We start from the raw sequence: 12466 nt of genomic DNA on the forward strand, positions 1-12466 counted from the left end.
TCATCCGTTTAAATTTTTTAATTTTAACCCCCAAAAGACAAAGCAACAAGGCTAGTAGTAGTAGTTTGGAAAATTGGCATGCTCTCTCTTACCTTAACTTTACAGCCTTTAATTTATTATTTTGCACCCTTTTTTTAAATAATGAAAAAACATAAAAGGAAATTGTTTTTATTATATTTCCTATTTTTTTCTTTTAATTAATTTTGAAAATTTTATTACTTTTTGGTATACTCATACCTGCTTTATTAAATTCCCTAGACGGACTTGAACCATTTTCTTAACCATAATTAATTCTTCGTATTTTGTAATTTAGATGGGTCTAATATTTAATTAAAGTTTCAAATTTTTTATTATCTTCTGTATTTGTTAATATTTTATTTTTTCAATTTGTAGAAATTTTTTATTTTTGCTCCTTTTTCTTCTCTTTTTCTGCAAAAAACCCAGTTTCCAGAAAATAAAACTAGTTGGTGGTTTTCAGACAGTGAGGAATAGGTTGAGGGTACGTATTTTCTTTTAAGTTAAGCTAAAAAAATTTACTAATTTTGTTATTATTTTCCTATATTTTGTTGAAATGGTGAATATAATTTAGAAAAAATTTCTGATTTTTAGATTGAAATAAAAGATCTTTTGGTTTTTTTATTAAAATTTGTGGGTGTTTTCTGAAATTTTCAGTTTTTAGTTTTTCAAAGAAGAAATTATTTCCAGTAAGTGAGTTGAAATTTTTTGATTTTTTTTTGTTCTTGATTGACCTGTTTCTGGGCTTTTTCAAAAGATTCTGGGTTTTGGGTATTTGATCATTTTTTAATATTAGCAACTTTTCAGTTCAATATATGATTTCTATAAATTTTTTTAAGGTAGTTTAGTAAATTTTTCTGGGTTTATTATAATTTGTAAAATCTTAGGGTTTTAGGTTGTCTGAAAGGGTTTATTGTGTTGAGTTTGTATTGAAAATTTGAACCTTTAATGCATGGAGGCTAGTAAAGAGGAAATAAGTAGTTCTGGGGTAACAGTGAAAGGTGATGAAGGGAGTCAGGGTTTCTGTTTGACAGCTAGGGGTGAAAACCCTTTGAGTCAACCAGGAGCTCCAAATATGGCAGCTGCCTCTTCACCTGTTAATTTGGCTGGAGTACCGCCTTCTTCCGATCCGAGGAAGAAGAGAGGAAGGCCTAGGAAGTATGGCTCTGATGGTGCTGCTGCGGCCGCATTGTCACCAATGCCGATTTCGGCTTCAATTCCTCTGAGTGGAGATTTTTCTGGTTGGAAACAACCTAGGGCAAGGCCTTTACAGTCAATTAAGAAGGCACAAAAAGTGGAGTTTGAGAGTTTAGGTACTTTTGCACCTCACTTTAAGATATGTATGTATATATAGGTTATGTTTTTTTGTACTGCAATTTGTTTTAGTTTTACTGCAATTTGTTTAGCTGTTTTTTTTTTGCATATTTCAGTTGATGTTTAGTAGTAATATGTGGGATAAATCTGCCTTTTAAGATACTTGAAGCAGGACATTCCTTTCTTGCTCTGTCTTGGGGCCCCAAAGGATCATTTCAAAGTTATAACTGAAGTTGCTTCATATGATTGAAATTGACAACCTTACCAAATTCATGTACTGATATACTGGTTAATTTTACAAGATGTGTGAATGCAATATGATATTGTTCGAATATGGAGATTAAATTACAATGTTTAATTTGGTTGTGTCCATATATGGAATCAAGGTACTTAATATTTGTTCATGATCATTTGGCATAAGATAGCAGCAGTATGTGGTGTTTGGTTCTTTCAAATGCTCTCCTAATGGCAGTATGGCACTATGATATGATTTGATTATAAAGTATGCTCTGATAATATGATATGTTGCTGAATATTTTTGGGGTTTAAATTGTATTTGGGTCTGAAATCATTGTAAAACTAAGTCTGCCTGAAACTAGTACTAGTTAATTTGACAAGTTATGTAGTAAAGTCTCATTTGGGATACATTTATAAGAATGATAACATCATCAAGAATGGTTTAATTATATTAGCTAATAAAATTTAGAGGGAGCTATATGAAGGAAATTTGTCCTTTAAAAAAAGCATTATGATTTGATGAGGAAAATGCATTGCTGACACTACTGCAAAAATTGACTTGAAAGAAGTATGAATCTAATATATGCTATTGATGTTGTTGTTATGTGTTGCCATCTTTCTGCAATTGCCATTTAATTATGTTTTTACCTACTGTATTGTGTTAGTTTGATCCTTATTAGTCTTTTTTATTTTAATGATCCCCATAGTGAAACAAAATTCCTGATCATAATTCAATCTGGTTGACATGTTGAAGATATACTAGTTGATTTGGTTAAATTAATAGGTGAGCTCCATGTATGGATCCTTTGGCCCTTCCACTGACAAGATTTCAGGGCCTAGATTTGTGCAGCCTTATCCCTAACCACTTGGTAGACAGGGTGCTAAATTCTTATTCAATTCAAATATAATTTGGATTCAAGAATTGACTATGCTTTTATTACGGCTGAAATAATCAAGAGCCAAGGTAATCTTATCCAATGAAGTTATTGATCCAACTCTGACTCACCCGCTTGCTTCCTAATACTCATGAATGCTTACAGACCTCATATATCTCATAAAGATTATACATTATAGATGTATCTTGGAATGATGTCATAGATCTGAATATCTGATGTTTGATGTGGTCAATGTGTCTCATTAGCATCCTTACTATGCCTCCTTGCTGAGATGTCATCAAAGGAACTTAATTGGAGAGTTCTAGGAACATGTTATTGCTAGAAACTGACAGATGCTGACTCCTTTCCCTGCCATGTATATTATGCCTAAATTTCATGTGCTTCTCACTTGTATACCGTATCCTATCTGCCTATAACTTATAGTTTAGTTGGTTCCTGTGAATAACTTTTAATCTGATTTGGTTGACGATTGCTAATATATGAAGCTATTCAGGTGATCGACTTGCGTATTTCGTTGGCGCAAATTTCACCCCTCATGTGATCACTGTAAATGCCGGGGAGGTATGTATTAAGACTTCAGTCAAATGTTCTTGTTAATCAATATTCCCTGAATTTTACAGATAGCTGTTCATCATAAGATCTTCAGCTATTTCATTATACTGACTGCAACCAAAGCTTAAAGAAATTTGTCTTTGCTGGATTTAGTCTAAGGCTACGTATTTCTGAAAAATGTTTTTCCTGATGCTTACATAATTGCAATACAACACATTCATTGTTATACTGCTGAAATGAATATCTCTATTTTGAAGTGCCCTGGAGTAGTTGTATGGTTTACTTTTACACCCATTCTTCAGTTGAGAATTGCAAAATCACTGACAGATAATTTAGATAATGACCAAAAAGTGTTCTTTTAAAGAAGATGATTAGACTAATACGAGTAACGCCCCATGTTCCCAAAACCTCTGGATTCCACACCTTGTTTGTTTTACTCTAAGTAGTTTTTAAAACATGCTTTCTGGATCATTTGAGCTCTTATTTTCCGGGGTTTTAAATATATTTTTGCTTAAGTTCCCAAGATAGTATAATTACTTGGTCTTATCTTTTCCATGCTTACACGTATATTCAGCCTACTCTAATGAACAAACACTTGTCTCTGATTCTGTTCTTTTCCTGCCATCAGGATGTCGCGATGAAGGTTCTATCGTTTTCTCAGCAGGAATCCCGTGCTATATGTGTTCTTTCTGCAAGCGGTTCAATCTCAAATGTCACCCTTCGTCAACCTAATTCTTCTGGTGGCACTTTAACATATGAAGTATGCCTTCTTCTCCTTTCTTTACATGAGGTTCCTGAATTGTTGGTAGGAAGACTTCTATAGGGGGGATGGGAAAGGGGACGGAAAGTGAAGTTGCATTTTCTAGTGGTGGCTTAATCCAACCTCTAGAAAATGCAACTTCACTATAAGCTCTTTGGTACAATACTGTGAACTGTAAATGAGGGTTATTTTATTTATTTTTAATTTGGCTGGAGCTAATCAAGAACGACTTCTATGATGGATGATTATCTTTACTAGGAAGGGCAGGGAGGAGGAGAGGGGGGGGGGGGTGAATGGACATACTTTGAAGCTCTTTGGTATTATAAGGCAGTTTCTATTCGTCCTTGTTTAGCAAATTACGGTGACATTGTGGACATGTGGTGTTTCATTCCCAATACAAGTGCAATTGCATACATGTATAAGAGAGACCTGTTTGCTTCTTTGAGATGTTTAGGTCTTGGATCTGATCTAGCTTGCACTTTTTAGTAATCCATAGATATTGCACTTTTCAAAATTTAGGAGCCTGTACATTGACGACAAAATGAATAAGTCTAATTAAAGAGTGATATCTTGTGAGCTTGTCATATTTGGTTCTCATTGTGTTCAGTATTCTTGGGTTTTCTCGCCGCCTGCAATATCTGGCTGATTATACAGATTTTAATCTAGTTCTTTATTGATCCTGTAGGGACGTTTTGAGATACTTTCCTTGTCTGGATCATTTATGCCTACTGACAACGGGATAATGAAGAGCAGATCAGGAGGCATGAGTGTCTCACTAGCAGGTCCTGATGGGCGTGTCTTAGGTGGTGGACTTGCTGGTCTTCTCGTTGCTGCTAGCCCCGTTCAGGTAAGATAATAATTAACTAATTTCCCTTTCTCGAGTAAATGGTAAACTAGTGTTGCCAGCCTATGCATTATTTTATACTCAATACAGCAAACCTGTTCACTGTTCTTATAAACTCAATGTTTTACTGTGGCTTATGCTAATTGTCACACCTGAATGAATTATCAGGTGGTACTGGGGAGTTTCTTACCGGGCCATCATCAAGAGCACAAGCCCAAAAAGCAGAGAGCTGAACCCGCAACCACCGCTGCCATCCCAGCTATCATCAACAACCAAGTCCCAGAAGGAGGTTACGGGGGACAGAAGGTAAACTTCACATCTCCACCCCCCTCATTCCATACCGACAACTTGCCTTCTATGAACTCTATGCAAATGGACCCGATGGACCTTGAAGCTGACCTTAACGAATCAACTCCTGAAGGGGGTTCTGATGATTTCGATGATGACGACAGTCCTTCAAATCTGGAGATTTCTGGCTGATAAACTGACCTTAGTTTTTCTCACATCTGTATTTGTATTTTCAAATTTTAGTGGTCCTCAGATTTACCTAGGCTATGCTCTTCTCACTCAGGAAATCGCAGTATGTCAACATGTATCGTTACAATTAGGTTCTTAGTTTCACATTAGCTTCAGATTTTTAACACAGGATTTGCCGGTTTATTAGGACTAGTCAGGATTTTTAGTTTAGTTAGTACAGCTGATGGCGCTGTTATTTATCTGGGTGTTTTGTCCCTCTTCTTGGGTTTCTTTAGAAACTACAGATGTATGACATGTATTCCTCATTCTTCTGTTCAACTTTTGTGGAATTAAAATTATGCTTTCATAGCAAGAATTTATGCTGAATTTTGAATTGGAGAAACATGACGCGTTCCCGCCTTCCAAACTGCTTGGAACTTTCTGAAAAGCTTCCAAGGCATCTATTTCTTTGATCCCTTCATTTCAATATGGTATCTCAGTCCCCCCACCACCCAAATAAAAGGAAGTGTGCTGATCATTTTGTAGGACAAAAGGTCAACATTTTTCTGTCCCTTTATTTTTACTTACAGTAGTATTAAATCTGACAACTAAACTACCTGATAATGGCTGATTTATGTCTTAACTATTTTAATTACTCATAATCCCTGTTTCACAATGTTTGCTGTGTCGTAGCCTACGTTGTGTGGTGGTACTCAAGACTCGGGATTGAATGTTCTTTCCGGCTAGTAGTTCAGAAGGAATGCTTAGCCTTTGGAAGGGGGAGGAATGTTCTATATTCTCAGTAAACATATGCTAGCACTTGTTACAACTTTACAATCCTTGCTCGTAAATTTTTACTCTCAGCCTCTCTGCCTGCCATTCTCGGTGAATCTTGTTTATGAAGTCCTCGATACGTGCATTTAGCTCATGATCATCAACTGTCATTTCTTCTTGAGTTTCATCATCTATTGCCGGTTCTGTTTGCGCTTCAGAGGCTGCTGCTGCTTCTTCTTGAGGGTCATTATCTACATGTTTCGTTGCTTCAGTTTGTACTTGAGAGGCTAATTCTTCTGTCATATAACAATCCTCTACTACTTTGACATCATTCTCATAGTCATTTCTTGAAGTATTTTGATCCAAAACAATCTGAAAAGCATCAATGCTGCTTTGAGTATGATTCATGTCGCTTTTTGAGCGATCAATGAGAAGAAAGACTATGATAATGTTGCAAAAACAGAAAATAAAATGAAAGTTTGAAGTAGCTTGAGCTATCCATTCAATTGTGGAACCTAACATTATTATAAGCAACTAAAATAACAAGTTCGAGCTAGAAACAAGTACACGCACACACGAGCACACACACACAGAGCGAGCGAAAAAGAGGATAGTGAGAGTGAGTGTGGGTGAGAGAGGTGTTGTGTTTTGTTGAAGTAGAAAGGATAAGAAAAATGAGGGTATATATATGTAATGGGTGAGAAATGAGAAGTGTGTTGAGGAAGCTCATTGTTGAGAAAGCTAAGGAAAAAAGGAGAAAGTGTGGTGTGAAAGCTACATGTGTATTAAATTGTTTAATGATTGAATGAATTGACTTGGGTTTGGATATCCTTGTCACATTTATTCAGAATTGACTTATTTTTTTGGGAGAATATTAGGATTGTCCACGTGGCATTATGGCAACAAGTCTTCATGTCCCAAGTGTTAACACGGTCCACACGAGTATTTTTTTCTTCTTTTGTGTGTAAAAAAAAATCTTGAATTTTCAACAAATGTAAATAACAGCATTCTGTGAAGAACTGAAGACTGACCAAGTCAACTGTTATTGTGTTATACAAATTCTTAAATGGATCTGGTTCACACTAATTTATTGTGGACCACTAACATTAGAGAAACTACGAGTATGGTTGTTTTATTAATACAAAAAAAAGTCACTATAATAAAATAAAGGTCACTATGTTGAAAATAAAAGTCATTTTGGTAATATATAGGCTATAAGAGGTTAATTTTTTTAATAAAATATTTTATAAGGTCAATATTAATAATAAAAGTCACTATGTTAAAATAAGGGTCATAACGTCGTACTTCGACTTCACAATTGTATTAAACATTATGCAACTTTTAATAAAGGTTACTATGTTAAAAATAAGGTTACTATGTTAAAAAAAAAGGTCACTATGTTCAATTTAATGTCAGTTGCGTGTGTATAAACCTCGGGTCCACAATAATATTATTGTGAACTAGGTCCACGCAAGTATTTCTGATTATGTTATACGTAGTACTACATACATACTTGTTCTTGTGCAACGTAGCGTCTAACTATACACTATTTTACTCTAAAACCGATGAAGCTACCTCATAACCTTGCTTAGAACTCGTGTATTAGAATTGGCCTCAACATATAGTACCGGGTAAAGATGGATGTGGGTCGTGATAGGTTGTGCCTCGTGTCGTGTCATCTATTACGCTGCTATATTTAAAATGTATGTCATTATGCTCATATCGAATCCACATGCTACTGTGTTAAATTAATGTATTGCGCTTGCATACAAAACTAAAATTCATTAATTTTACAGACTAGTATGCCCCAACAACTTGCAACTTTACAAAGAAATAGAAATAATACAGACAGATTAATTAGATATGCTGTCTAAAGTGAGGATTTAGATAACAAAAGTCAACTTAACTGTATAACAGTGTAAGCATAATAGTATAATGTATGAATTATGATGTCATTTTACTCAATCATTAAGCTCCACGACCATAATAAAACACATGCACGTCAAGTTCTATTAAAATTATAGCAATAATATATAAGAACTGTTATTTAAAAGCTTTTAAATAAGAAACTTGATAACTATATGTCAACATGCACCTTAATTAATTAAAAAATTATTGGTTTACCATCAAACATGTTATATGTTAAGTCACAATTGTTACATTGCCTAAAGCCCAATATTAAAAAAAAAAAATTTAAAACTTTTAAGGTTAACCCTATTTTTATTTTTCTTTAACATTTTCAATGGTATAAAATGAAAAAAATAAATAAATTAACCATTGACATTGACTTGCATAATTATGAATAGGTAGACTATTACAAAAGTTTGATGAAAGGCTAAATAAATAAGGCTCAATAATTTTTCTTGTCACCTAACTTTGCCTGTTTGCCAACTACATATACATATAGAAGTAGCGATACCAACCATTCAATCATTATTGAATTTTATTTGCTCAAATTTAATTGGCAAACTATCCATGTGTTTGTTGGGTGCTTTTACTTTTCACATATTGACATAAATTGCAAGTTTTTCGAATGAAAAATTCTAAGTTTTGCTTATTTATTACTTATAATTAGGTATTTGACACTAGAAAATATGTTGGATTTAAATTTGCTTAGCTTACTCCTATTTCTTCTTTTATCTACCAAATTTTGATCCACTTCACCAAATTTGCAAAAAACGTAATTATGAAATTAAGGTTAAAACCACCACATTCTAAAAGACTTATAAGGCAATCTATGAAATTATGTACCTTATGATTCTCATGAACAAGTTATCTCTTTTATTATTAAACTTTGTATTTACCTTACTTTATAATCAATTGGACAATTATTGTTTGTTTAGTTTATTTTTTATTTTTTATTTTTTTTATTGTTTGTTTAGTTAGTTGATTGTAAACACTTAAATATCTCATTTCACTAGTTTGTTCTCTAGAGCCAACAATTTTGCTTGAGTTTCATAAATAGTAACCTAATATAGTATTCACTCTACTATTAATCACAGTTTTTTTCGTTATTTGGATTAATCTCGTATTTAAACTCTCAAGTTGTTCCAACTCTAGCCTAATTATCCAAATCCAACCTTGTTAAAACCACCCAATCTCCTCGATGACAACTACGTTAAAAGTTTATTGGCGTAATTAATGATTGTAACATTCTTAACACCGACATTATAAGATTTGAAAGTCTTAGTATCATCAATGTCATAATTGTTCCAATGGAAGAGCATAGTAGGTAATTGGAAATTAATTATTTTGATACAGTACATAAAAACTTTTTCCCTAGCTAGGAAGTTACCCAGAATACACCATAATCGTAATCGTAATTGTAATTGTAATCTTAATCATACAACCAACTTAATGCATGAACTCTGCCTCAAAATTCTTTAAATAACACTCATACAATAACATAGGAGTATTACTCTGAAATTATTGTACTCCTAATTTTATATACATAGAATTATGTCCTAATCTTCTTATAATCTTTCCATGCTTAGTTGACCTTTCATCTTTTTAATAAACTCTTCAATCTTCATTCTAAGTTCATCATCATCATCTTCACTATTTACTGCTTCCTTTTCTTCTTCTTGTTCTTGATCTTCTTCTTCAAATATACTTCGATCTCCGTTAATCATTTCAACTTCACTGATCGTGTCATCTACATACCGCGATTCTTCTTCTACTACCACAGCTGCTTCTTCTTCTTTTTCCTTAATATCTTGTTTCGAATGCTTGTTATCAATATCATCCTTTACGAATGTAGTATTACATGTCGATTTTACATCCCTGGAAGAACTCATTGTTGCATATCTCCGCTCCTCGAATTCCTGGGAGCTCGAGCTCGATTTTGAACTCCCAAAAAGAAGGCAAATTATGATCACATTACAAAAACAGAACAAAATATGATAATTTGAAGAAGCTTGTGCTATCAACTCCACCGTTGTGTACAAGTCGTACAACATTTTGTGGTGATACCGCGAATAATGATAAAACACTCTTAAGGATCAAGCTTCTTATTTCAATCTCGCACCAACTTATTTAATTATAGAATTTCGGTGTATAAAGGAGTAATTAAGATTTTCCTAACTTAATAATAAAAAGGACGGTGTTATTTCGAAATAAATTAGACGAACCAACTACGAGGTACAAACTTGTTATAGAAAAAGCTTAAGAATAAATTTAAAAGAAAGTAAAGTTTTGTTTGAATTTGGCAAAATAGGAAGGTGAAGGGTGTGTATATATAGAGGGAGAATGCAAATACAAAAGTGTAAGTTTACAAGAAAGTGTGAGTTGGGTAACAATTAGATAATAATGAAAGTGTGATGTGAAAGCTTTGCAACAGACAACTGACACCTTTGAATTATTCAATTGTTTAACTTATTTTAAAACATTTTTGGTAAACTTTTGAAGATGTTGCTTTCTGTCCAAGGGTATGTTGTTGTATGATTTCTGAGTAAATTCTATGGAATTTTACAAGAAATTTCATACGGATTATGGTTAATTCTGCCCTCTTTTTTTTTTTTTTTTTTTTTTTTTGTTATTTTATTTTTTTTATTTTAGAACCTTGTACTAGTTTTCTATGCAGTTATTCCTCTGTTATTACATTTCAATTTTACTAGTTAAACATTGACAATTAGGGTTGGTTGATTGGGTCAATGTTAAATAGTTATATAAAAAAAAGTCTTGTGCTATAATTATAATACATGCATGGTGAGAGGTTGGGTGGTTGGTCAATGACCTCACTGTTCAAGTACAAGTAATACTATGAAATATAAATAATTCTACTCCAAGTGTTTTTAATTTAAAAACATATAATACATACGTAGTATAAAAAGTATAGATTAAAATGGAGATAAATTGAATATGGCATGGACGGATCAAAATGGAGATGTATGACTTAGGTTAAACTTTCACATCTTGATACTTATCACCACGTCAATATATTAATATAAAACTAAAGGCATTAGACCATTAAATTGTTTTCTTCTACCACAACACAATGTATATATGTACTGTATGATGAAGCAAATCAAACCAAGATTATCCTCTACGTAGCTTATCTAATACTTTGTATCATGTACTTCTTAATTTTGTGTTCAAATATTTGTTTTATTCTATGTTGATATTTTGTTTAAAAGTAAAGTCATAATTCCTTTATTTCACATTCAAATATTTGTTTTGATCTATGTCGATATTATGTTTAAACTATCATATCTTTCTCCAAAAAAAAAAAAAAAAGAAAAAAAAAGAAAAAAAAAGGGGTTGCTTACTTTAAATAGGTGCAACCTCATCACTAGATTTCACCTATAAAAAAAAAAAAAAAGGATAACTTATTTTTTATCTTAAAAGCATAAGTATATCACATGGTAACTAGGTTGTTAATCCAATGTCATGGATATAAACAATAATAAGGCGATTAATAAATTGAGGGCCAAAGCCGAAAGAAATAAGGAACCTCCAAAATGACGATCGATGATTGTGCATGTCATGAGCTCTATGCCGTCGAAGTAATTCCCACCCTTGATAGAGTTTTGACAGCTTGCATGTTTTGTACGTAAATTATGGAACATTAATTTATGCAACTAACTAAAGTTGCTACTCTATTCTTTATTTTAGTCAGTAGTTGGATAAGATTGGATATTCAAAACTAATTTTTGTGTCCAATTGGGTTGAATTTCATGTAAAAAAAAATTAAATCAATTGGATTGATATAATCTTATCCATGCATTTATAATATGGGCGCTAATGTCTTGGCATGCGTAATCGTGAATTTGCGAGGATTTTAGTTGTTAGACAACCCAGCTTGAAATGCACATAATTTTTTAGAAAATTAAAATTAAAATTATATACAACATGCTAGGTCATGTTCTTTTGAGCTTCTAAACAGAACACAGCAGGGAAAAGCAAGACAGAGCAGAGCAAACCAAATCATATTTCAGCAGAGTAGAGCAGCCGAGCAGGGCTAGGCTTCCACACATTGCGGAGCAGAGCAAGGCTTCCGCACACTAGCAGAGCAGAGCAGAGCAGCTCTAAAGAAAAGGGCCTTAGTCTCCTCAAATCACAATTAACTCATCTCTCTAAGTGTTATACTATTAACTAATCATATACTCTGGTATTAAATACTTAGTTGTTCCTACGTAATTAACTAGAATTAATTTGTTGCCAAACCACTCAAACACAAATACACAATTCCTGAACTACCATCAACTAATCAAGAGTTGTAGATCAATATCCAATTCAATATGTTTGTATCCAGTTCGTGAAAGATTCTCCACTGCGGCATGTGTCCCTAAAGTTCACGCTGAACGAGCCAATTAGAACATGACATGTGTCACTCAATGATATAAGGGGAAAACGGGCTTTAAGCCCATAACCCTAGATTTTAAACTGGGCCTAAATCTTTGACTGGGCTGAACTGGCCCATGATCAGTTCAAATTCTTACTGATTTTTACTGGGCTGAATGTAAGGCCTCATACAATAAGAATGCATTGATAAAACCCAGATCATTCTAGATTGTTAACGTTAACTTCACCTTTGACTTATACTGATTTTTTTATTATTATTATTTTTATTTTTGTGCAATAAAACACTAGTCAAGCGAGAGGTTCTACTAGGGTTTT

At 33.2% G+C, this 12466-nt stretch overlaps 1 protein-coding gene across 1 annotated transcript; it reads left to right on the forward strand.

Moving 5' to 3' along the window:
- The first annotated feature begins 211 nt into the window (after nt 1-211).
- Nucleotides 212-5523, forward strand: LOC145608227 (AT-hook motif nuclear-localized protein 6-like). The gene is made up of 5 exons (XM_081663840.1): nt 212-1328; nt 2956-3023; nt 3643-3774; nt 4460-4621; nt 4787-5523. Exons 1-5 carry the CDS (start codon nt 968-970, stop codon nt 5096-5098), a joined length of 1035 nt encoding a protein of 344 aa, XP_081519966.1. The 5' UTR covers nt 212-967; the 3' UTR covers nt 5099-5523.
- The last annotated feature ends 6943 nt before the right edge of the window (nt 5524-12466 follow it).

The sequence above is a fragment of the Chenopodium album genome, chromosome 23, assembly GCF_948465745.1.
Source record: "Chenopodium album chromosome 23, dcCheAlbu1.1, whole genome shotgun sequence".
Taxonomy (NCBI): domain Eukaryota; kingdom Viridiplantae; phylum Streptophyta; class Magnoliopsida; order Caryophyllales; family Amaranthaceae; genus Chenopodium; species Chenopodium album.